Here is a 26,863-nt window from a genome sequence, read left to right on the forward strand (position 1 = left end):
AGCTGCCTGACCCTCACTCCTGACTTCCCCCATGTCCCAGCTAGTGAATGGTGTGTGGGTGAGGGGGGGGGGGAGGATGGTGAAGTCTGAGACAGCTCCCTCCCTGCATTACTAGTGAGAGGCTGGCTTCACAGACAGGGGGGAGCTGCCTGACCCTCACTCCTGACTTCCCCCATGTCCCAGCTAGTGAATGGTGTGTGGGTGAGGGGGGGGGGGGAGGATGGTGAAGTCTGAGACAGCTCCCTCCCTGCATTACTAGTGAGAGGCTGGCTTCACAGACAGGGGGGAGCTGCCTGACCCTCACTCCTGACTTCCCCCATGTCCCAGCTAGTGAATGGTGTGTGGGTGAGGAGGGGGGGGGGGGGGGTGGATGGTGAAGTCTGAGACAGCTCCCTCCCTGCATTACTAGTGAGAGGCTGGCTTCACAGACAGGGGGGAGCTGCCTGACCCTCACTCCTGACTTCCCCCATGTCCCAGCTAGTGAATGGTGTGTGGGTGAGGGGGGGGGGAGGATGGTGAAGTCTGAGACAGCTCCCTCCCTGCATTACTAGTGAGAGGCTGGCTTCACAGACAGGGGGGAGCTGCCTGACCCTCACTCCTGACTTCCCCCATGTCCCAGCTAGTGAATGGTGTGTGGGTGAGGGGGGGGGGAGGATGGTGAAGTCTGAGACAGCTCCCTCCCTGCATTACTAGTGAGAGGCTGGCTTCACAGACAGGGGGGAGCTGCCTGACCCTCACTCCTGACTTCCCCCATGTCCCAGCTAGTGAATGGTGTGTGGGTGAGGGGGGGGGGGGGAGGATGGTGAAGTCTGAGACAGCTCCCTCCCTGCATTACTAGTGAGAGGCTGGCTTCACAGACAGGGGGGAGCTGCCTGTCCCTCACTCCTGACTTCCCCCATGTCCCAGCTAGTGAATGGTGTGTGGGTGAGGGGGGGGGGTGGATGGTGAAGTCTGAGACAGCTCCCTCCCTGCATTACTAGTGAGAGGCTGGCTTCACAGACAGGGGGGAGCTGCCTGACCCTCACTCCTGACTTCCCCCATGTCCCAGCTAGTGAATGGTGTGTGGGTAAGGGGGGGGGGAGGATGGTGAAGTCTGAGACAGCTCCCTCCCTGCATTACTAGTGAGAGGCTGGCTTCACAGACAGGGGGGAGCTGCCTGACCCTCACTCCTCCGGGGTATTGTGATCTTCCTGCACACAGTGCCCTATCCCTGATACCAGGGGTGTTGTGATCTTCCTGCATGCAGTGCCCTATCCCTATTAATACCAGGAGTGTTGTGATCTTCCTGCATGCAGTGCCCTATCCCTATTAATACCAGGAGTGTTGTGATCTTCCTGCATGCAGTGCCCTATCCCTGATATCGGGATGTGTGCAAGAAGATCACAACACCCCCGGTATCAGGAATAGGGCACTGTGTGCAGGAAGATCACAACACCCCCAGTATCAGGAATAGGGCACTGTGTGCAGGAAGATCACAACACCCCTGGTATTAGGGATAGGGCACTGTGTGCAGGAAGATCACAACACTCCTGGTATTAATAGGGATAGGGCACTGTGTGCAGGAAGATCACAATACCCCTGGTATCAGGGTTAGGGCACAAGTTCTAGTCACATTGACTGATCACATTACTTGTTTTGTCAAGCTACCAACTGTTTCCATTTCCCATCCCCCATATACTGTCAGTAGGAAACTTGGTAACATGAATAAATAAGAGGGCAGCCAATAGGAATACATATTCATTCCTAAACTGACCTTAACTGACCTGAAAAGTGTCAAATTGTATCATTTTCAGTTAGTGCGCACTAACTCCCAGTTAGTGCGCACTAACTCCCGTTAGTGCGCACTAACTCGAGTTAGTGCGCACTAATCGGAAAAAACGATTTTTAACGATTTTTTAACTAAAAAATCGTGCCTAAGACGATTTTCTTGCCCTGCCACACGATTTCTATCGTTAAGACGATATGGAAAACGATTCACATCCCTAATACACAAAACAATTGAAAAGTCTTATCAACACATTTCCCAAACAAGTACAGTCTCAGCTGAAATGCATGATACCAACCCATTTGTCTGTTGGCACCTTCTACACGCTATCCATAAACCTTAATCCAAGGCTATGTTCGTGGTCCACATTTAGACTCGCACTACTTCAAAACACAGCAACCAACTGGACCCTTTAAACTCCTCGACCCGGAAGTTATGACAGACGCCTAGATTTACAATGAACGTATCAGTTTTCAACCAGGTCATACACTTTCATTACTCCGTAACTTCTGGGTCGAGGAGTTTAAAGGGTTCAGTTTGTTGCCGTGTTTTGAAGTAGTGTGAGTCTAAATGTGGACCGCGAACATAGCCTTGGATTAAGGATTAGCTGTTGGCTATTATGATGGATTCCTTGCTGGATGTCACGGATGAACAAGTGTGAAGGAGCTACTCCCCTGAAGTAGGACCCCTGTTTTGGTGGTCCGAAACGCGATCGTGTCGGGACTGAGTATAGATGAGTATTACCGTTACAATCTTGTACTTATATTGAATGTGTGACATCATTATTATTTTATATTGTGACTGTGGTTACCAGTTCCGCTGGACAAAAGAACTGTTAAGCCTATTCGTTTCTTGGAGTTTCCATCGTGTTTCAAGTTTTGGACTTAAGTAAAATTGATAAAAAAGATATAAACAAAGTAAAGGGACCCGATACCACAAGAAGAGTCTGGTTTATTCCATTGACTCCATGAGTAAGGGTCCTACAAATTTTGTATATTTCCTTCTGAAGCCGGACAGCTTGAATATGATTGTATGAATGATACACCAGTTTGAACCTAACATTGTGATACATTGTGTACAACTCTGGTTACTGGAATACACAGTTTGTGTTTGAGGGTCTTTTTTATAATTGCATGTGACACATGTCTAAACAGTTCCACCCTGGAACACCAATACACACCAGAAACTACTGAAAAATTAATCAAATTCATCCTGACACACAGCTACAGGAAAATTAGTTCTTACCTGTTAATTTTCGTTCCTGTAGTACCACGGATCAGTCCAGACTATGGGTTGAGCCTCCTTTCCAGCAGGTGGAGACAGACTAAAACTGAAAGGATATCCTATATGAGGACAGAGCCTATCCTGTAACCCTTCAGTATAACCATTGTCAAAGCAGAAAACAACAAAACCAGAATAGGATCAAGCAAGTAACCAGAAAGCTCAAAGGAGCAGAAGTAGAACAATGTAATAGATGTTGTGGACACGGGGCTAGTGGACCCTTGGGCCGGCCTGCAGGAGACTTGAGAAGGACTACACTGGTCTCAATTGAATAGGCTGGGAGGCAGACTTCAGGCAGGCAGGTAGAAGCGGTTTCACCCTGGAAGCTGGTACTCCCCCGGGAGAGACCCTTGGGAGTCCAGTCGCTGGGACTTAGGAGATTCACCCTGGAAGTCGGAGCCCCCCCCCTTAGGGGCCCAACCGCTGGGACTTAGGTGAGGCGGTCAATGGAGAGGAAGCAGGTGAGGATCCGGCTAGGCTGAGGCAGGCGAGAACCCGGCTTGGGCTGTAGACAGGCTGGAACCCGGCTTGGGCTGTAGACAGACTGGAGCCCGGCTTGGGCTGTAGACAGGCTGGAACCCGGCTTGGGCTGCAGGCAGGCTGGAACCCGGCTTGGGCTGTAGACAGGCTGGAACCTGGCTTGGGCTGTAGACAGGCTGGAACCTGGCTTGGGCTGCAGGCAGGCTGGAACCCGGCTTGGGCTGTAGACAGGCTGGAATCCGGCTGGCAGGCAGGCAGTCAAACAGGAACCGGCAGGTAGGCAAGCAGGAACAGAGTAGTCAGGACGCTCGCTGACTCCGGGGCTCGAGGCAACGGGGGACCGAGGGAACCCTGTTGCAAGGCCTTGGTTGGGTGTCCGCGGTGGCCCTAAGTAGGCCGCGGCGTCTGACGTTAGACTCGGGGCAGAGCCACCCTCCGGCGGGAAACGGTCTAGAAAAGCGCAGGGCGCTCGCACGCACGCACCTAGAGGCAGGCCCTTAATGGTGTCTCCCCCGCGGGGACGCCCAGATCCTGACTTTGCTTCGTTCCCAGCCGGCAGGAACCCTTGAGGTAAGGACCGGGATGTGAGCTTCACGGACCGGACCGCAACAATAGATATGGTATGACTAACAGCTCTTGCATATACTTGGTGCTGGGCAACCAAGGCTTCCGGTGTATTTGCTCAGTATTCATGCACAAAAAAGGTGTGTGGAAATCTACAAATCTGCAAGAAAAACAAGCTTCGAGAGGACAGAAAAAAAGACAAACAGGGAAGGGCGTCTGGACTGATCCATGGTACTACAGGAACGAAAATTAACAGGTAAGAACTTATTTTCCTTTCCCTGTACGTACCCGGATCAGTCCAGACTGTGGGATGTACCAAAGCTTCCCTAAACTGAGTGGGACCGAGACAGTCAAGCTCGAAGCACTTGAAGCCCAAAAGAACCAAGAAGCGGAGCTTGCACCTCCAGGCGGTAGTGTCGAGCAAACGTATGCAAGAACGTCGAAGTGGAGGCACTGCAAATCTCCTGGGGAGAGACCAATTGACTGTCCACCCAGGAAGTAGCTTGAGAACGCAGTGAATGAGCCGTAAGGCCCTCAGGAACCGCCCGACCTCGACAAAGATAGGCCGAGGAGATCGCTTCCTTCAACCACTGCGCGATAGTGGTCTTAGAAGCCGGCTTACCCCGAATGGGCCCACTCCAGAGGACAAAAGATGAACCAAGACCCGAAAGCCATGGGTAATCTGGAGATATCGAAGTAGAACTCGTATGGTATCAAGTTTACGGAAATCGTACCCAGTCACAGGGGAAAGCGCAGGGAGTTCTGCCGACAGATGGACATGGAGGTTAGAAGAACCTTCACTAAGAAGGAAGGGCCCGTCACAAGGGATACCCCAGAATCGGAAAATTTCAAAACAAAAGGTTACCGACAGGACAGCGCGTGGATCACCGAGATCCGACGAGCAGAAGAGATAGAGACCAGAAAGACAGTCTTAAGCGTAAGAGCTTTCAAGGTAGTGCGACAGAGAGGTTCGAACAGAGCCGCACAGAGGGCCCGAAGGATCAGATTAAAACTCCCCGACGGGCAAGCGGCTGAGAAGGTGGACGTAGATGCTTGACACCCTTCAAGCACCAATCACATCCGGGTGGCCCGCTCAGTGAGCCGAGAGGGGAGAAGATCTTCTTGGGGAAGAGAGGACTAACGAGATCGGGGCGGAGAGCGCTGAGATACCCGACTCCGCACAAACAGCTTCAAACACATTCCAGATACGCGCATACGCCAGGGAAGTCGACTGTTTCCGGGCCCGCAGCAAGGTGGAGATGATCTCCTCCTAATAGCCCTTGCGCCTTAGGCATCATCTTTCAAAAACCAGGCTGCTAGACAGGAGCCATTGGCCTGGTCGAAAAATACAGGTCCTTGACGAAGGAGCTGAGGAAGATGGCGTAACCGCAGAGTTCCTTCCGGCGCTAGGTTGAGAAAATCCGCGAACCACGGCCTGCGCGGCCACTCTGGTGCTACCAGAACCACGGGACCCCGGTGGAGTTCGATTCTTCTGAGAACTTTCCCGACCAGGGGCCACGGGGGGGAACATGTACAGAAGGATGTCCACCGGCCAAGGGAGAGCCAAAGCATCTATGCCCTCTGAACCGTGTTCCCTCCAGCGGCGGAAGAACCAATTTGCCTTTGCATTGCAAAAGGGTCGCCATGAGGCCCAGGTGGTGGGCGACCACCTGTCAATGATGAGATTTATGGCTGCATCAGAGAGTTCCCACTCCCCGGGATCAAGGGACTGACGACTGAGAAAATCGGCCTGAACATTCCCCTTGCCCACAATGTGGGAGGCCGCCGGGCACTGTACATGTCACTCTGCCCAGGCGAAGAGACGGCTGGTTTCCAGAGCCATCAGCGGACTGTGGACACCTCCTTGGCGATTGATAAGCCACAGTGGAGGAGCTGTCGGACAAGACCTGTATCGCCTTGCCGTGGATGAGGGGGAGAAACTCCATAAGAGCTAGGAACATCGCCCGAGCCTCCAACCAAATGATGTGCCAGCGAGACTGAGCTGCTGGTCAGATCCCCTGGGCGTGCTGGGAGAGGCAGACCGCACCCTAGCCCGAGAGACTGGCGTCCGTGGTTACTATCGTCCACTGAGGGACTTGGAGAGGCATTCCCTGTAGCAAATGAGGAAGGGAAAGCCACCACTGCAAGTCAGCAACGGTAAGGCCCAAAAAACGGGAGGACTGTGTGAAACTGTTCCGACACTGTCTGCCAACGGGACAGCAAAGCTTTCTGGAATGGTCACATATGAGCAAAAGCCCAAGGGACAAGGTCGATGGCAGAAGCCAAGGGGCCCGAGACCTGCAGGCAGACACAGGCCGTCGGAGAAGGCAGCAAGATCCGACTCTGAAACCGGCTGATCAACTCGAGAGCCCGCGTGCGAGGCAAGAAGACCTTGCCCACCCAGTTGTCGAAGTGGGCTCCCAGGAACCATAACTCCTGGGAGAGCTGAAGGTAGCTCTTGGAGAAATTCAGTATGCACCCGAAGGACGCGAGGAAAGCTAACACGCGATCCACCACCTGCCGGCAAGAGCCTCCGCCTTGGCCCTGACAAGCCAGACGTCCAGGTAGGGGTGAACAAGGATCCCTTTCCGGCGGAGAGCTTCTGTCACCGCCACCATGACTGTGGTGAAGGCGCGAGGTGCCGTCGCGAGACCAAAGGGAAGCGCCCTGAACTGGAAGTCCCGGTGGAGGATGTGAACACAAAGAGACTACGGTAGCCGCGATGAATTGGAATATGGAAATACACCTCTGTCAAAGCAAGTGAGGCGAGGAACTCTCCGGGGCGAAACGGCACGAGGACCACTCGCAGAGTTTTCATGCGGAAAGCGGGATCTTGAGAGCCAGGTTGACTCCTGTGAGGTCTAAGATCGGACGAAGACCCGTCCTGTTAGGGAACAATGAAGTAAATAGAATACTGGCCTGCACGCCCAAACACAGGGGCCAGGCGGGGGTTTGCTCTACCGCTTGCCGCTGGGACCGACCACATGGGGAAATAGAAAAAGGATCTCGAGAATCTCGAGCAAAGCGAAGGCATACCCGTCTCTGAGGACGTCGAGGACTCACTGGTCCGACATGAATTTGACCCATGCCACGAAAAACAGGGAGAGTCGACCGCCTAGGAAGGGGACCGAGGAATGAGTCAAGTGAACTTCATTGTGTGGTAGGCGTAAGGATGGAGCGCGTGGGCTGGCCCTCATGAAAGGGACGGCGCCCACGGGGAGGCTGCGAGCAAGACGGAAAAACCCCCTGAGGAGTCACCCTGCCCGCGTGGGGTATACCGTCTCTGGCCCAGATAACATGGACGAGAGGGTGTAAAGGAACGGGATGGTTTTGGACGGTCCTCCGGAAGCCTATGGACCTTACTTTCCCCCAAGGAATCCAGAGTTTCTCAAGGTCCTTGCCAAGGAGCAGCTTACCTTTGAACAGCAACGTGCCCAACCGGGCTTTGGAGGATGGATCGGCCGACCAATGGGGCAGCCAGAGTAGCTGTTTGGTGGGCCTCGCCGAAGCCAGGTGAGGGACCTACTCCACCCGGCAGGGAGGCAGAGAAGAGGCCCCCTCGCAAAAAAAACACGAAGGGGCTGGCAGAGAAGAGGCAGGCTGCCTGCCGTGGCAAAGAGAGAGCCACTCTGAAGAAAACAAGGCTGCAGAGAAAAGTTTGATTGACAGCCTGGAGGCTCGGAGTGAAGCAGGGGGGGGAAACCTTCTGACGCCTGCCTGTCTGGTTGCCGGTTCAAGCCCAGGTGGGGGACAAAGACACAGAATATTGGTCTGCTGCTGTAGGTAAGTATTAAAAGCCCTGGGAGCACTTTTAAACTTAAACTTGTTTCTGTGCCACTTTTTTTTTTTGTAAATAGACTGAGCACAGCAGCGTAACATTAAGACCCTTCGGCAGCCAGAGGGGGGGGGGGGGGGGGGGAGATGAGCCCTGGACAGACTCGGTCCCCACACCTGGAAGCGGTAACGGACACAGGCTATGCACTGCACAAGGGGCAAATCCCCCCTGAGTCCGGCAAGAGCCATGAGATGGAACCGTCTCCTGAAGAAAAAATCCACAACTTCCTGACTAACCTTTTAACTTTATTTTAACAGGAAGAAAACAACTACAAAATCCCTAAGGAATAAGTACTTGCTTGATCCCAGAAGGAAGGAAGAGAAAGAAGGCTGACTAGCCTAGATCAGGAGACCGAAGGGAGACCTGCTGGAGACAGACAAATACTGAAGAGTTACAGGATAGGCTCTGTCCTCATATAGGATATCCTTTCAGTTTTAGTCTGTCTCCACCTGCTGGAAAGGAGGCTCAACCCTCAGTCTGGACTGATCCGGGTACGTACAGGGAATTCAGTTTTAATAATGACATATATTCACAAATCATGGGTACTGCCATGGGCACCAGGATGGTACTACAATAAGCCAACCTTTTTATGGCAGAACTGGAAGAGACATTTTTAAATAAACATCAGACTAGACTCTTCAACTATTACTGGTATATTGATGACTATTTATGATTTGGACAGAGGGAGAAGAGAATCTCAAACAGTTTTACAATTCTTTTAATGCATTCCATCTTTCAATTGGATTCAAAATGGACTGCTTCACAGAAAGAATTACCATTTTAGATACCACAGTTTCTCTCAGCAATGGCTATCTATAAACCTCTGTATTCAAGAGACTGATTGACAAATGCAGTTACCTTCACAGTTCCAGCTTCCATCCTTCACATACAAAAAAGTTTATTATTCACAGTTAAAGATCCAAAAGATAGGGATGAATACCACAAAGTCCTGACTGAATCCTTCAAACAAAAGGGCTACAATCCCAAAATCATTTCCAAGAAGATTACTTGTTCACTTAAAACACGCAAGAAAAATCTACTGCAATACAAAGAAAGGAAAACCACAGAGCAAGTACCCCTTTTAGTTACATACAATTCAGAGCTGGAAAAACTAAGAGTGAGAGAGGCCAATCATGAAAGATAAGTTATCAGTTAACACAGACACAAGATCAAACATGACAGGGAAGACCAGGTCAAAACCTCCCTGGGGAGCACTTTTTGGAACCAGACCACTGCATTAAGAACCATATGATCAAGACAATGGAAGGAAAACTTTAAATAATCTAAGAATACAATGCTTTTGAAGTGAAAATGATCAGACATTTTGGAACTGACAAAAAAGGACTCAATAAAGAGTTTCCTATCGCATTATGAGCTACAAATTATATTGGCTGTCACCTTCTGAATACTCATCAAATCCTGTCACCCTTCCCCCCACCCTATCATTGGAATTATTTTAATGATCCACATTACTCTATATTTCCTGATAAATGTCATCTTTTGCACATTTGAATTCTGATCTGAAGAAGAGAGTATTAGCTCTCTAAAGCTGAACAAGAAATGTATTAAGTTACTCCAATAAAAATATATCACCTAATATATATACTTTTTTTCTTTTTATTTATTCATCTTTAATTCTGACAGGAAGCGTGTCAGAGTACTTGCGCATCCAAACCAGTGCGAAGCTAATAGTGCTTATTACATGTAAATTCATGTTGATGAGGCTATTTCCCAGGCTGGTCCTGTCACTGATACCCAGCCCTGTGACCTGGTTCTGGTGCCATGGCGTAGGCCTAGACCCATTGCCAGGGCATGGTCCTGAGGCCTTGTCCTGGCACTAAGGATTAGGCCTCCACATGTCTTCTTCATGTCCCAGCAATTGAAAAATGATGCCATCTGCCTGGAGGATGGCACCAGAATGACGTTACTTCAGTGCCTTCTACTGGTGCAAATGTACATCAAAATGGTGCCATCCACTCTGGAGGAAGGCACCACAGGTGACGTCATTCTAAAGCCATTCTTATGGCAGATGGTATTTTCTTTCAATTGCTGAGACATAAGACCTCTGGTGGCCTGGGCCTAGGCCTCAGCACCAGGGCCAAGCCCAGGTGCTAGACCTAGGCCTCAGTACAAGGACCAGACCTCAGGCCAGGCCTTGGAAAAGGGATTAGGCCACTGGGTCAGGCCTTGGTACTGGGACTAGGCCTCAGAGCTGACCTTGGAGCTGGGCTTGTCCTGAGCCTACACCTTGGTGCCAGGACCATGCCTTGTCACTGGGCCCGACTGGAACCAGACCTTATTGGCAGATCCAGCGTTGAGGCCTGTTTCTGCTGGAGGCCCATTTAAAGGAGAGATGCAATAAATATGAAAAATCCCCAAAATTTTCAGGTATTTTCGTAGGAGGCTATTTTCAGTTTGAACTGAAAATGGCCTCATTCGTTGCATTTTTTTTCATTTGCCAAAAACTAATGCACATCCCTGATCCTTGTATTTAAACCCACTTTCAAATCAACCAATTAAGAATGAGACGGTGTTTCAGAGTATGGCGTCATAAGCACCTACTCCAATACATCAGCATGAAGGTTAGAAATAGAACATAAAATGCCAAGGATACAATATCCCTTCAAACCATCACAGACCCAGTCTTAGTTTGTATTGGATTAAAATGTTATTTAAAAAGTAAACCCTGAAATAATTTTAATTGAGGCAAATTTAGATAGGAAAGTGTTTGAGCAAAAACTACTATTCAAAGAAGTCTTGTGTTTTGATCTGCAGCCAGTCAGTGAAGACTTGTGCACAATCTTCCATGAAATGGTGTCCATTCACTTCTACAGAAAGCAGCTCTTACTTCCTAAAGGAAGTGTGATATAAGGCTAAGCGGTTATATATAAGGCTAAGCGGTTATATGTGATATAAGGAAAAACCTGGTTTATTATTTTAAAAGGAATACTATTACATTGCTAGAGACAGATCATGGCAAGACCATGGAACACTGGTACCCCAATCATTATTTCTTCAGCCTTGTTTTGTCAAAAATGAATACTTACTCTCTCATTAAGACCTAGCAAGGAAATCATCATGGCAATGCCTTCATGACCGGTTTTAACCTTGAAAGCTTGCAGCCATACATCATGCCACTTTACACATTCTAGCAGCTGGTAATGATGTTCCTCACTGCCGGCAATGGAGGCAAATCCTTTCTGTCATAAGCTGCAGTCGATTGTTAAATCACTGGCCTTAGAGGTTAAAGTGCGAAAAGTGGAATATAAAAATCTAAATAAAAAAAAAAATTTAAAAATTTAAAAAAAAAGGCAGGTTGGTGGTGGTGGGAGAGGGGACTTACCCCTCAAATGAGTACTTGTTTGTGTTTGGCATATCTAAGATGTCCATGAAGCCTCGATTACCTGGAAAAAAAAAAAAAGCAAGCATTTGTTTTTTAAATTTATTAGAGAAAATATAATTAAGGCAGCTGGATCGTGGTATTTTATCTAGAGGGAAAACCTATAAAATAGAGCGCCTGCCAGTAAAGGGTACCTGATTAGTGAAACCATCTATAGCATGTATCAAATTGTCTGACAACACAGATCATTTTCCTACATTCTGTGTATAAGATGATCACTCCCTATGCAACACTGAACGTTTCCATTCAAGTTAGACATCTCACTCGCTGGCCAAAATGATGCAGAACCTGCACCAACAGCACCAGGAAATGAAACTTAAAGGCCTAAATATATATATATATACCATTGATGAGAGGAGAGAAAGAGTATGTAATAGAGACATACAGATACCGCAAAGATATAAACAAGCACAAGAAGCAAACATTTTTCAGTGGAAAGGAATTTCTAGAACAGCTGGGCATGCTAAGGGGCTTAATATGAGGGGTGGCAGACTCAGGAGTAACATTAAAACAGGGGCTTCCCAAACCTGTCTTGGTGACCTCACAGCCGGTTGGGTTTTCAGGATCTGCAAAATAAATATGCCTATTGCCTAACAGAAACCTGCATATAGTGTGTTTCCTGCATTGCAGAGTGCTTCATCCTAGAAAGGCTGGGGCGTGCATGCAGCAGTCTTGTGGTGGACGAAAAATTGAGTAGACTAGATGGGTCTTACGTTCCTTATCTGTCATTATAGTCTATGTTTCTATTCTTTTTTACTCTGAAAGTTAGCTACTCAGGTCCTGTCTTTGATGAGCTACAGGGAGGGTAATCTTAGCATGTACAGGCTAAGGGCCCAAAGCTATGAAGTGCGCCCAACCAAGTGCATAGGTTCACGTGTGGTTCGACATGCATAGACTTGCATCCGATGCAATACGGGTGCAATAAGGGGATCAGCGCATCCAAAACGCGCGCTTAAAAAACCGCTTAGCCGATAGCACTCATCACATGTAAATTCCATGTAGAAGAGGCTATTAGCTATTACCCCCCGATGCAGAAAAAACCCCCGGTGCCCTACGCACACTTGTTAATGCTACAAACTTAACTCCAGCCCCGGAGCTGCTGGGCTCTGGCCACGATGTGCGGGGCTCAGTTTGCAAACGTAGCAGCAGCAGCAGCAGCCCTGCCCCGCACCACCTCTCCTGCTCCAGCTTTCTCTCGGAAGCTGTTTTTCCCTCCCCCCACCCCTGCCGTCCCTTCACCGTGAGCCAGGTGGATTTCAGCTGGGCTGGGCTGGTTTTCCTATGCCTGCAGAAAAGGCAGATTTTGTTGTTTGGTTGTTGGGCTGTCCTGCAATTCCTGAAACATTTCCTCCTGTCAGATTTTCATGCGGATGGGGTTTTGTTTTTAGTAACATCACAGCCACGTCTCCTGGGCAAGGGCTAGAGAAGGACAATTTTTCCCTAGCACGTCCTTTTTAACGCAGCAGCTCGTTTTAATATTGCATTAGGTGCCCAGGAGAGGTGGCTGTGCGCGCATTAGGAAAATGGGTGCTCAATACGAGCTCCTGTTTTAACGCGCGTCTTAATGCATCGACCTGTAAAGGGTGCAGGTACTTTTTATCCAGAATGTGCATAAATCCGCTGTCAGAATTTGCAGGTAACTCCCTGCAGCATACATGCACAAAGTTAAACCTGCTCTTGAAAATCAAAAGTATGCACATAAATCTGAATCCTGCCACAACCCTGCTCCCAAGAACGCCTATTTGGTAGGCACCTAAAAGTATTCACGAAATGGTGTTTTGCATATACTTTTACACAGATTACCCACCAGGGTGGTTTGCAAAGAGGCACACGCATAAGACTGGCTTTCATGCACATAAATGCCTTTGAAAATTACCCAAGGGATTTACATGCATAAACCCAGGTTTATGTGTGTGAAGCAGCTTTTGAAAATCAATCAGGGGGCCTGTGTGCGTAAAAGTATGCACTGAGCAGAGGCGTTCCGGGGTGGAGCAGAGTTGGAGTGCACAGGAGGTAATTTTCAAAAGGACTTTACTCAAGTTATGTGGGCTTTTGAAAATTGCTGAACTGTCAAAGGCTTTTACACGTGCAAATGCACTTTTGAAAATTGGTATGGCATTTACTACTTTTACATACATATCTCCTTTGAAAATTACCTCTATAGTTTGTGATTTTAAAAACTATGGGGTAGATTTTTAAAAAGTGCGCGTTCGCGTACTTTTGTTGGCGCACCAGTCGCAAACAAAAGTACGCTGGATTTTAGCAGATACGCGCGTAGCCGCGCGTATCTGCTAAAATCCAGGATCGGCGCGCGCAAGGCTGCCGATTTTGGGCAGCCGGCGCGCGCCAAGCCACGCAGCCTGCCTCCGTTCCCTCCGAGGCCGCTCCGAAATCGGAGCGGCCTCGGAGGGAACTCTCTTTCGCCCTCCCCTCACCTTCCCCTCCCTTCCTCTACCTAACCCACCCCTCCGGCCCTATCTAAACCCCCCCCCCCACCTTTGTCCAGGGATTTACGCCTCCCGGAGGGAGACGTAAATCCACGCGACCCGGGGGCGGTTCCGGAGGGCGCGGCCATGCCCCCGGACCGCCCCGGGCTGAAACCACGCCCCCGGGCCCGCCCCTGAAACGCCGCGTCCCGCCCCCAAAACGCCGCGTTGATCGGCCCCGCCCCCGACAAAAAACCCCGGGACTTACGCGAGTCCAGGGGCTCTGTGCGCGCCGGCAGGCCTATGGAAAATAGGCTCGCCGGCGCGCAAGGCCCTGCTCGCGTAAATCCGGGCGGATTTACGCGAGCAGGGCTTTTAAAATCCGCCCCTATGCATGTAACCTTCTTGGAGCAGGTGTCACTTTGTATGAGATAACTCGCGTATGTTTTCTGCCAAGTACCTAAGGATTTTCAAAGCAAATTTATGTACACTCACTTTGAAAATCCTTGGTAAAGTCTGCGTGTGTATAGTATACATGCAAACTTTACCAATATTTGGGCTGTTTGAAATTGACCCTCCCTGTGAGTCAAACCATTTTTAAAACATGAAATCTAAAACACAAAAATAACCAACACCATGATGAAAAGCAGCACTTGGTGTGCACATGAAAAATGTGAACCCAAAGAGATTAAAAGTATTGGGGTAGATTTTAAAAGGGTTACGCGCATAGGGGCGGATTTTAAAAGCCCTGCTCGTGTAAATCCGCCCGGATTTACGCGAGCAGGGCCTTGTGTGCCGGCGCGCCTATTTTCCATAGGCCTGCCAGCGCGCGCAGAGCCCCGGGACTTGCGTAAGTCCCGGGGTTTTTTGTCGGGGGTTTGTCGTGGGCGGGGCCGATTGACGAGGCGTTTTGGGGGCAGGACGTGGCATTGCGGGGGCGGGCCCGGGGGCGTGGTTTCGGCCCGGGGCGGTCCGGGGGCATGGCCGCGCCCTCCGGAACCGCCCCCGGGTTGCGTCTCGGCGCGCCAGCGGCCTGCTGGCGCGCGTGGATTTACGTCTCCCTCCGGGAGGCGTAAATCCGTGGACAAAGGTAGGGGGGGGGGTTTATATAGGGCCGGGGGGGGTGGGTTAGGTAGAGGAAGGGAGGGGAAGGTGAGGGGAGGGCGAAAGAGAGTTCCCTCCGAGGCCGCTCCGATTTCGGAGCGGCCTCGGAGGGAACGGAGGCAGGCTGCGCGGCTCGGCGCGCGCCGGCTGCCCAAAATCGGCAGCCTTGCGCGCGCCGATCCTGGATTTTAGAAGATACGCGCGGCTACGCACGTATCGACTAAAATCCAGCGTACTTTTGTTTGCAACTGGTGCGCCAACAAAAGTACGCGAACGCGCATTTTTAAAAAATCTACCCCATAACTTATAACTCCGATTTCAGAGCGGCCTCTGAGGGAACGGGCAGCGCACGCAGGGCTCGGCGCGCGCAAGGTGCACAAATGTGCACTCCCTTGCAAGCGCCGACCCAGGATTTTATAAAATCTGGCGTACTTTTGTTTGCGCCTGGTGCGTGAACAAAAGTACGCGCGGGCGTACTTTTCTAAAATCTACCCCATTGTGTTGCGTCCTCTTTTCTACCCTTTTCCTCTTCCTTGGGCAAGATGGCTGCCTCCGGTGCCGAGTGCCGAAACCCTCGGCGTCTCCAACTCAGCATGGGCGTTCCAGTCCGCCATGCTTCTTCCCGTGGCCTTCTAGGGCGCGCACGTGCATGTTGCCTACACTCAAATACACCTCATGGGGGGGAACCTCGGGGGCGTCCCCACCGCATGACGTCAATACCTCCGGGTATTTAAAGCCTCCACTAACACTACCACCTTGAGTTAGCAAGGACTTCGGTTCAAGTTTCTCTGACCGCTCTGAGATGCTCGCTTAGACGCCTCGCTACCCTTGGAGGTCTCTCTCTTCCAACTACCCTTCAGGGTTTCTTCTAACTAAGACAACCAGTCCTCGGGGGTCTTTCTCGTTTCTTCTTCAGGATTGGGCTTTCATGTACTTGCTCCTCGAAGGCCTACCAGTCCCTGCATCCTGCACCTCGGATCTTCGGTCCCACCATCTTCATGACCAGGAAGACGCCTGCACTATGCTCCTGTGAGTACCTCTACAATCCGGTGCTCCAACTCCACCCACCAGGCTTGGTGTTGCCCACTCCGCGGGTTGCTAGCTATCAAGGATATCTGGGTGAGACTTCTACCTCAGAGACTGTTGAACGTATAGGCACCTTGCGGACATCAGTGCCTTACCATCCTGCACCTATCTACAGCAGTATAATAAAGATCACCATCTTCTGTGTCTGCTTTCTGAGGTCAGCCCTGAGGGAGGAGACATCTCCACAGCAACCAAGGGTCCACAATGCCCCAAACACAACATATTGGTGGTTTGTGCAGCTGTCAGGTCCTATTATTTTGCAATTGCTCTTGTTCTTTTCAACCCACTCGGGCCCCCCTCCCCCCACCTTGCCATGGCTGCCTCAGAATCTGATGCCCTAGACCAAGGATCGGCAAACATTTTTGTTCTGGGCAGGGGTGTGACCAACCCTTGGGTTAGTCACCAGGTGGCCCTAGGTCCCTTACCACCTGGACTAGTAACACAGCACTTCCCAGGGTGAGACTTTTTGGATAGAGACTTTTGGATTTTTCCCCTTTTTTGTTCGTGTGGAGGTTTTTGTCCCACCCCTGCCAGGGCTCGTGCAAGGGTATTAGGGGCCATAGGTGAATCTTACAGCCTTGTACGTCCTAGCCCCTCTCTCTCTACATATAATTTAAAATTATGCATTTATGACAACAGATTTTACATCAAAAAGCACATTCAAAGTACAGTCTTATGAGGTAAAAATATCATTTACAACATGTACACTATATTTACATGCACTGCTGTGGTGCCAACCAGAAAACTGGCAAAAAAAAAAGTAAAAAAACACATGGATCCCACATTGCATTAGGCCTATTCTAACACATGTTGGGTGTGGACTTGGCTTTCAGCAAGCCTTGAGTAAACTGAATTACAATTGCTATAAAGTAAACCTCCCATACCAAAACAGTACTAAATGCCAGCACTCAAACAATGACAATCCTACTTATGTAAAGGAAACACTGTAAATATTGCATCAGACCCTAAAACACCAATACACCCCATGCTGCTGTGAGAAGGAGTGGTGAGTAATAGGAGAGTAAAGGAAGGGATGGATAGAGAGGTGTGGGAAGGGACAGAGAGGGAAGGAAGGGAAAGTGATGAGGATCGTGAGTGAGAGAAATGAAAGGGACATGAATGAGTGGGAAGGAGAGGGTGAGTGATAGAGACAGTGAATGTCAGAGAAGGGAATGAGTGAGTAAATGGGTGGGAGGGAGAAATGTGTGAGTGACTGAATGGGAAGGGGGTGAGAATGAGAAACAGAAGATGGTGGGTGGAAGTGAGGGACAAAGACAGAAGGGGATTGAGTGGGAGGGTGAGTGACAGAGGGGAGTGAATGGGAGTAAGAGTGAGTGACTGAGAGGGAAGGGGAGGGATGGAAGAGGATGGGAGGGAAGTAAAGGAAGTGAATGGAAGGGAGTGACTTAGGGATGAGTGGGAATGAGGGTGAGTGACTGAGAGGGAAGGGTAATGAAACAAGGGAAAATGATGAGTGGAAATGAAGGGATGAGTGACTGAGTGGGAAGGGGGTGAGAATTAGAAACAGAAGATGGTGAGTGGAAATGAGGGGGTGAGGAACAAAGACGGAAGGGGATTGAGTGGGAGGGTGAATGAATGGGAGTAAGAGTGAGTGACAGATGGAAGGGAGGGATAGAAGAGAGGTGCATGAGTGTGTGTGTGTGTGTGAACGAAGTTGTGTGTATATGCGAGAGAAAGGAAGAGGTTTTTGTGTTCCTCCTCTCCTTCCCCCTACTAATCCTCTATGATCTCAGGCTGACTGGAAGTGAAAGGTTTGCAGGTATAGAGAGGGAGGAATTTTTTTTTATCCTTATTAGTTTTATTTATTGGATGCTTGATATGACTGCTGTTTTGAAATATTTGATTGATTTTAGGGAAATATTAAAAGTTTAAAGGGTTTTTAAAAATCTTTATTCTTCATAATAATTAGTTGGTGTTCTATTTGTCATCTGGTTTGAAATATGCTTTTTCTTTGTATGGTTTCTCACTGTTATGAATCATTTATATTTCTTGACTTTGTTTTATGAGGAATGGTGATATTTCTGTTTTTGATTTATTGCACTGTATATGAGTCTGGCTTTTAGTCAATCCTATTATTATTGTCTGCACCTTATTATTTACACTTTATGGCCTGTATTTGTGACTGCTAGCTGGGAAAATGCCTTGTACCTGTTGGGCTGAAGGTTTTTCTGATTTTGGTGGAGGCTGGGATCCATGATTGAAGGGGCTCTATGGGTGCTAAAAATGATGGCGCTTCAGCCTGCTGGATACTGAAATGCCTGCAGCAAGTGGTGGGGATCTGATTGCTGTGTCAAAGAGCTCCAATATGGCCCCTCCCTGCCCTCCCACGCCTCCCCTCTCTCCCTGGCCCTCAGGGGATGAAAACCCTGCCAGCATGCCTATAAAGGGGCCTTTCCTCGCTGGCAAAGGGTTTTCACAGCTTGCTAACAGTGGGGCCTCTCCTCGCTGGCAGGGGATGAGAAGCCTGTTAGCACTGACAAATGGGGACAAACCTTGGCAGCGTGCCAATGAATGGCACCTCTCCTTGCTGGCAGGGGCTGGGAACCCCATCGGCGCAGCATTAGAACACGCCAATGCTCCAACCTGCCTATTCAAGCGTTAAGCATCATCAAGGGCAATAACTTGACCTTTTATGATGATGTCGGATTCTCAGGCAGGCTGCTCAGAGCATCGGCAGGCCGCATATAATGGAGAGTGTCCCAGTGATAGGCAGGCTGGACAAAAAACCTTAAAGGTCCGGATTGGGCCCACAGTTTGCCCGTCACTGCCCTAGACGATCACCCAGTCTGCCTAAAACTTATTCTGGACCTTCTGTCTTCGCAGACCAGTTTGGTACTGGCACGATTATTTCCAACTTAGGTAACGATCAACTGTCCCATTAATTAAAAAGACTGAAGATAAACATATATCCTACCAGTGGAGCCGGCCACAATTGCTTTTAATTTCCTTTTGTGTCTGCAAAATAAAAGTCGAAAAAGAAAACAGAGACAACATTATTTGACTTGTGATACATAAAGGTGGTGTTATCATTCTAGCAAAACAGAACACATTACTGAATAACAGATGAGGGAACCAACAAGGGAATAAAATTAAAACTTTTAAATTGTTTACAAATGTTAATATGTACACAACTGATTGTAAGCAACAAAAAAACAAAGACACCAAATTAAAAACCCAACATGACATGTTTTGGCATATCGCCTACATCAAGGGAAAATTGGGATGAAATAAGAAAACAACCAAACAGAAATGTCAGGAAAGACTTGTCTCCTAATACATACACACTCTCCCCACAGTCCCTCCAAAACACACACACATACATTCTCCTTGTGTCTGGAGCACACACATATACCCCCACTCCCTCTCCCAATCATAAGTACATCCAATGATGTTTGTGACAGATGCATGTCTGGGCAGTTTTTCAGTAAGTAGCTGATGTGATAGAAGCTCTCAAGGATCACAGCACAGAAGTCCAACAAAGCAAGTTGTCTGCCTGATGTGTCCTATAATGAGGACCTTGTGCTGGTCTCTGATGTGAAGCAGCCATCAGCGTTTGTACCTTGTTCAAATTTCTTCTGTGAATCCTATTGGACCTGCAACTACGTATACCTGTGGCATCACTTAGGATGAGTTTCACTGCCTGGACAAGCATCTATAAGGGCAGTAAAACACACCCTAAGTAATACCACATAGACTGGACTGTTGGATTGTGGATTTGCTCTGATCTTGTGTCAAATTACAACTCTGCAAACCCTTACATTTTAAGAGACAGAAGTTTTCCCAAACATTTCCCTGTTTGTGTTTTTTTGTTATTATTTTAAGGTTTGTGTATGACTTTTATCTCTGATGCAGGTGTGTCAAAACATGGCCATGTTTAGATTTTAATTCAATCTCTTATTTTTTCTTGTTTAGAGTTAGCTGTATATAAATTGATTTTTTGTGTACAATTAAAAATGTTATTTTATTCCTTTGTTGGCCGCCTCACCACCACTCTTTTTGTTCTGTTTTTCGGTAGTGGTTGGTACATCTTTTTTTATGTCTTGGCATAACTGATCACATCATAGATTTTAGGATTTCTTGAAACTGAAGTGCTTTAGGAACATCTAACCTTACGTGCCCGATGATTCTGCCATCTGTGTACTTTTTCACCTGCATCATGCACGGACAAAAAATTATACAAGCAAAATCCTGCTGGTAGGAAATTATATATTTATTTATGTAAATGTCTGTTTGCAAGTGGAGGTCAGGGCATGAGCAAACACACACACCTAGAGACACACCCAAATCCCCCACACTCCATTTAACACACACGCATTCCCCCGTGGGTTGGAGCACACACACTCCACAAACTCTGGTAGAAAATTATGCGAGTTAGTAGCTCCCTAAAATTTCTGTATGATGGTGGCCCTACAGCCTGAGTGACCTGAATTAAACCACCCCGGAGTGTGCCAACACCCCCGGAGATCTCGTGAGATGCCGCCCCTTCTGACCCACTCCTGACAACCCCCTCCACCCCCACCCAGCCCATGCCAATACCTTTCAATCCCTGGTGGCCTTCTGCGGCCTGGAGTACCATCTAGACGATGTAAAATGGCACTGGCCGGCTGGTTTTCTACTTATGCCTCTACCCTGAGATTCAAATACCTTTCTAGGCCACTCCTCGCTTTATACAATTTACACCAAAGAAGAGAGCTGCCACAAAGTAATTAATTAATTAAATTGTGTCTTAAAAAATGTGGATCTTTCCTCATCAGCGATACTGTATAACAGGGGTGGCAAGCTCCGGTCCTCAAGCCACACAAACAGGCCTGGTTTTCAGGATATCCACAATGAATATGCATGAGAAAGATTTGTATACAATGGAGGCAGTGCATGCACATTTATTTCATGCATATTCATTGTGGATATCCTGAAAACTAGGCCTGACTGTGGCTCTCAAGGACTGGAGTTGGCCACCCCTGCTCTATAATGTCTCACCTGCTGCTAAACACAGAACTGATTAGGTGGTATGTGCTATATTTCCTGCAAATACCTAAACACTATAATATTTGCATGCAGGTAAGGCAACTGTGAAAGCCATTTATGCAAATAAATACTGATTTACCTAAGTAAATTGTTGCGTTCGGCGGTCCACAGGGCAGGCCCCCGTTGCTCTTCCCTCTGGCCCCAAAGCCCCTTCTTACACTGCCAGATGCTGGGAAAGGCCCCCTGAAGAGAGATGCGGCTGACCAATGCATTCCGCCTGCCTCCGATGCCGCTGCTCTCACAGGCCCTTCCTAGGTGCACGCATGCCTGACTTTGCCCTTCTTAAAGGGCTTGTGGCGGGAATAGACCAGCGGCGCCCACTAATGACATCACCGCCTGGGGACAATAAATGGACTCTGCTGCAGTAGCTCCTTGCCTTGGCAATAGGCTGACTACTCCAGTAGAAGTGCTTTGTCTCTGCATATTCCTGATTGTTGTTCCTGATTTTAGTTCCTGGTGTACTCTTCTCTCCTCCTTGGTTCCTGTTGTGGCAATCTTGCTCTGGGTTCCTGAGTTCCTCATCTTTGTCTTCCCTGTGGTCAGTCTTTGGTTCATCATCTCCGTGATCAGTCTTCAGCTCCTTGTCTTCTGTCTTCAGTGTCTTCTCTGCCTGCCTGGTCTGTTCCTTGCCTCTCTGCCTGCTCTCTGACCCTTGTCTCCCTCGGACGGATCTCTGGTTTTGTTTCAGCTTGGAACTTTGACTGAACTATGCCTGCCACTGACCACTGCCTGGACCTCGACCCTAACCAAACTCCACCTGCCACTGACCATGCCTGAACCTCATCTCTGATTGAATACCACCTGCCCTGACCACTGCCCGTGGTCAGGGCAGGTGGTCAGGGCAGGTGGTATTCATCTCTGATTGAATACCACCTGCCCTGACCACTGCCTGTCAAAGTTGTCGGTTCACAGTCCAGGACCCTGGACCCTGGACTGTGAACCGACAACTTTGACAGATCTTTCCCTCTACTGCAGAGGTCCGCTCCTAAGTCCTGCTGGCCCCGGCACCTGAGGACTCAACCTAAGGAGAACAAAGGCTGGTATAGGTGAAGCTCCAGTTGGGCCTCTGCCACAGCCAGCCAACTGTGGGAATCTGCAGGGCTCCTCCCTGCAGGTTTTGTCAACACCACTTCAGCCCAAGGATCCACACTCTCAGCATAAAACAACCTATCTGAAAATTGCTTTCAGAGCAGCTAAAAAGTACACGCAGGACTCACAACACAAATACTTTATGCCGCATTAAAAGGGGTATCCGTTTGGACGTGTTTAGGTCAAGAGAGGAAAAAAGCGTTCATATGTGACATCTTCAAAAGTACAGGCACTATTTCCCCCCAGCTGCCTGCAAAAAAGAGCATCTGCAAACTACGTGGGCCGTTTTCACGTTTATACTTTACACACATTTTCAAAGGAAAAGCAGCTGTAAGGTTTCCTGTTGATAATTCAGGTTAAGTGCATGTAATAAAACCAACCCCAGTGGCTTATGACTGTGCTGGCTGTTTAGAAATCGCTGCCTAAAAGTCTATCATTTCAGCAACGCCATGCATCCCCTTATGCAAAAAATCAGAAACAAAGCAATGTTTTCAAACCTGGCTCTGAGTCACCATTACTAACTAATGGAAGGAAAGTTGAAATGCAGGAATGTGAATTTTCTATCTTTTCTATGGTGCACAAGGCTTACAGGATCTCAGGTAAAAGGAAAACTTCAACTAATGTGTGTCTAGATCAGGGGTGGGCAGTTCCGGTCCTCGAGGGCCACAAACCAGTCTGGTTTTCAGGATATCCCTAATGAATATGCATGAGAGAGATTTGCATGCACTCTGCCTCAGTTGTATGCAAATCTATGTCATGCATATTCATTAGGATATCCTAAAACCACGACAGGTTTGTGGCCCTCGAGGACTGGAATTGCCCACCCCTGGTCTAGATTTATGTACTCCTGTGTCAAGGGCAGCAAAATTCTGGAGGTGGAAAAATCCCATCCCCTAACTCCAGATAGACTTCCAATAACTTCCTCTACACCTGTGCAGATCTCCAATCACTTCCATCTCACCCTCCGATTCACTTTCTTTTTACCTCATTTCCTCGAACCTCCGATCACTTCCTTTTCACTCACACAGACCTCAGATCACTTCTGCCTTTCCCCTTGGACCACTGACCCTGCAGACCTCATGGTTTTGGTTCCAATGGTGGTATCAATAGCAGGTTGAGTGAGCACAGGGACTGAGCTAGCCTACACTCAAATCGCCTTTGTGGCCTTCCCACAAGGGCAATCAATGCTGAAGGCTGAGCCTGTGAGTGTTGGCTGATTTAGTTCATATGCTCATTCAGCCTATTATTGACACCACCATTAGAGCTGGAACCATAACCTCAAGCTCAGAGGGGTTGGCAGCAGAAGGCAAGAGATTGAAGGTTCAATGGGCAGTGATTGGAAGGGTATGCAGGGAGGTTTGGGGGGGGAGGGGGGATGGGATGGACCTCCATTCCATGGAATGGCAAGGACACCAGCGCTGACAATGGCAAAGAATGGTAAAAGTCTAAATCCATCACTGAACTGATGTGGTTAATGTTTCTCTTTCCTCCTCTGATAAAACAACGCGGTCTTTGAAGATGCTATCTTTTCTTTTTTTTCTTTTTACGTTATCTTTATTGAATTTCATCCAAAATCAAATATATACATGTCTGAAAGCAAAACAGGAAATGCAGATTCATAATTTACCAAAGAAAAGAAATTACAATAATAATCATAACAAATTGAATTGCAGTGCCCTTAAAAGACCACTAAGAACGGGGGGGGGGGGGGGGGGGGGGGGGGAGGAGTCGGTTCCCCAGTCAAATCAAAAGAGATATTTTTTTAGCAATGTTTAAATAGAAAATGTTGTGTAAAGGAGGCAACACTGAATCTGGAATGTGTAACGCTTCTTTCATATATATAGTTTAAACATCGTAGAGGGTGAAATCATTGGAATTTGAGGAAAATTAAATTCTTAGAAAAATTCTCCAAGTTTCAATCCTTCATGAGGCAGAAGACAAGTCTGTTATTTGTTTAAACTGCATCTCTTTAATTTGAGCAACAGATGCCGCCAAATTTAATTCTCACAAGATTGCAAATGGTGATCTTGATTTTGAAGCTTAGAGTGAATATCTAATGTGATAGTAACCAAAGAGGAAACTGATTTCTCAATGATCAGAGATGATCCAAAGTCACAGAAGGAGGTTTTAATAATGCTGGTCTGACCTGGAGAGCAGAGATAATGTCCTGGATCTCCCGTGCTCCGACACCCAAAGTCCCATGCAGCAAAGAGGCATCAACCGACGCTGGAATGTCAACAGCAACAACTCTAGCTTGTCTTTCTGGACCCTGGGAAAGTTGGGAATCCTCCACCATGTCCGGCTGCATTCCCCCCACAGACTGGAGCAAGGAGGCACTGTCCGATGATGCAATAGAAGCGCCAGCGTTCTCTGTTTACTCCGGCTTTCTGTCCACCGCTCGGGCAGTTCCACCCAGAGGCCGTGGCGTTGACCGGTCATCAGGGCTGAAAAATACCTCAGCCAATGACGAGCTTGCAGCCCCTGAGCCAGCTAAGTCAACCTCCAATGCCAATTAAGACAGAACCGGTGAGTACTCCAGCATGGTGGTCTGACGAGATATCCCCGCAGAAGAAAATCTTCTCACACCACCTTTCCTCTTGCCCATGACAAAGAGGAAAAGGTATAAAAAGCAAAGAAAATGAAGTAAAAGGGGAAAAACTCTGAGAGCTTGAGCACATACGTCTGTTCAGGACGCCCCATATCTTTTCATAACATAAATACAAGTGTAGCAATTCCCTAGACAGCTGGTTTTGGTCAAGAGTAAACTTGGAGCCTGTGGACATGATTAAGGCTTTTATTTTATTTATTTATTTATTTATTTAAAGATTTGTATATACCGCGGTTCGTTAGCAAACATCACCTCGGTTTACAGAGAACATTAAATTAGCAACAGGCTTTACAATAAAATTAAATTATAGCAAAATAAGATTATGAACATTAATAATGTAACTAAAAAAAACAAAAAACATTAGATTAATACACGATAAAACTCAACAATACTTCCAAAGGAGGGGAAGAGGAGTGGAGGATCTAGATCTTTTACAGACAGTCTGCAAGATTAACAGTGGAAATCATATTGGCAAATATTTGAAGGATGTGTTTTAATCTTTGATGGAGACTTAAGTGATTTGCAGCTAATCTTTCAGTGTTAGGAAGAAACATTTTAAAGATGGCATGTGCAGGAAGAGTGTGATTACATGATGTGCATGGAACATGATTGAGAATGCTTAAGGATATTATTGGCAATTGTTTTCTGAGACTAGTAATTGGCTTAAATGAGAGTTGCGCATATTTTCACCTGAAAGTTGTGCGCGCCTTCACGTTGAAAATTACTCCAGGAGAGTTACCCGCACACCTTTCCACCTACTAATTTGTGTGGGTACTTTTCTGAAGAAAACGTATGCGCATACCTTTGAAAATGTTAAAGTATATACATAAGTGGAAACCTGCTTCCAGCCCCGCCTCTGTGAAAGCCTCTATGGGTAAAAGTACTTTTACCTCACTGTAGGCAGTCAATATTCAAAAAGTCCATTTCTGTGGGTTAAGCACCATTTCATCCATGGGTATGACTTTGAAAATTACGCTTACTGGGGACAATTTTCAAAACCTTGCAGACTGTTGTGACATTTACCGCTGCTTTTACTCAAGAATATGCTTTTATTTGAAACAAAATATGAAATCTTCTATTTTGTTTTAAAAATCAAACCTAAAAACATTTGAATGAAATTTCGTTTATGTTCAATTTTCAAATTACATAGGCAATCAGCTCCGACTTGCCCTGGCTCCAGGGCCATCATTAACCCAGGACCCCACCCCACCAAAAGACTGCACTACCTACATTTTAAATAAAGTCCCCCCAACCCCAATCTCCGGCTTGTGGCCATCGCCTCCAGTCTACTCAGGGCCTCCCAACACACCATATCGTACCCCCATCTATGGGTCTAAAGGGCAAGGGTGATTCCCAGTTGGTAGCCAGCTCGCAAATATTACACTGGATCTTTATCCTGAACCAGCTTAGGCAAAACATCCACCCAGACATTGTTGTGCTGACACCTGCCTCCTTGATCCTTTGCTTTCTCAACTTTGCATTTTTCATTTCCAAAACAAGAATTTGGCTTCTCGGAGTTTCCACTAAGTCCTCCTGTATTGAAATTCTATTTTCTGCTTCAGCAAATCTTGTCACGTGGGACTCCGATCAATCTTTTCTCTATTGACCTTTAGAGTTTATCCTCTAAAACCTCTATGGCACATTTAGAAACTTCCTTGTCCATTTAAATGGTTGCATTCAATACAATCTTTCAGGCTCCAATGCCATTTTGTTCTCTGACCGTTTTGATTTACTGCATGTATTAAACAGTATCTGAAGTCAGCTGACCTCTCTGGCTGTGATATCCTTCTGGACTTACCACTGTTAAGGATTAAATCTTATAGACAAAAAAAAAAAAGGTTAAAAATGTAATAAATGCTTATCTGTAACTTGTGTCTCAGAGATAGGCACTGCTTCTAGCAGCTCAGTAAATACAGATAAGGATCAGCAGACATTTGTGGTTTACCTTTATGTCTTCAAAATTAGCTATAGGCTATTGCTTCTAGGAAACTATTAGGGGTAGATTTTCAAAGGGTTGCGTGCGTAAGATATGCACGCAACCCCCGAAAACCTACCCCTGCCTCCCCCTGCGCGCACCGAGCCTATCTTGCATAGGCTCGGCGGCGCGCGCAAGCCCCGGGACGCGCGTATGTCCCGGGGCTTGCAAAAAGGAGCGGGGCGTGGGCGGTCCGGGGGGGGG

The 26,863-nt window shown here is 47.8% G+C and overlaps 1 protein-coding gene across 2 annotated transcripts in view; it reads right to left on the reverse strand.

Moving 5' to 3' along the window:
* The window catches only part of CDH23 (cadherin related 23), a 1,814,588-nt gene that overhangs the window by 19,506 nt on the left and 1,768,219 nt on the right, over positions 1–26,863 (reverse strand). For both annotated transcript variants that reach the window (XM_029608940.1, XM_029608939.1), the window contains 2 exons: positions 18,877–18,917; positions 11,269–11,329 (listed from right to left, as the gene is read on the reverse strand). In XM_029608940.1, coding sequence (XP_029464800.1) covers positions 11,269–11,329; positions 18,877–18,917 — 102 coding nt within the window. The remainder of the gene's footprint in view (positions 1–11,268; positions 11,330–18,876; positions 18,918–26,863) is intronic.

This window comes from Rhinatrema bivittatum, chromosome 7, assembly GCF_901001135.1.
Source record: "Rhinatrema bivittatum chromosome 7, aRhiBiv1.1, whole genome shotgun sequence".
Taxonomy (NCBI): Eukaryota; Metazoa; Chordata; class Amphibia; order Gymnophiona; family Rhinatrematidae; genus Rhinatrema; species Rhinatrema bivittatum.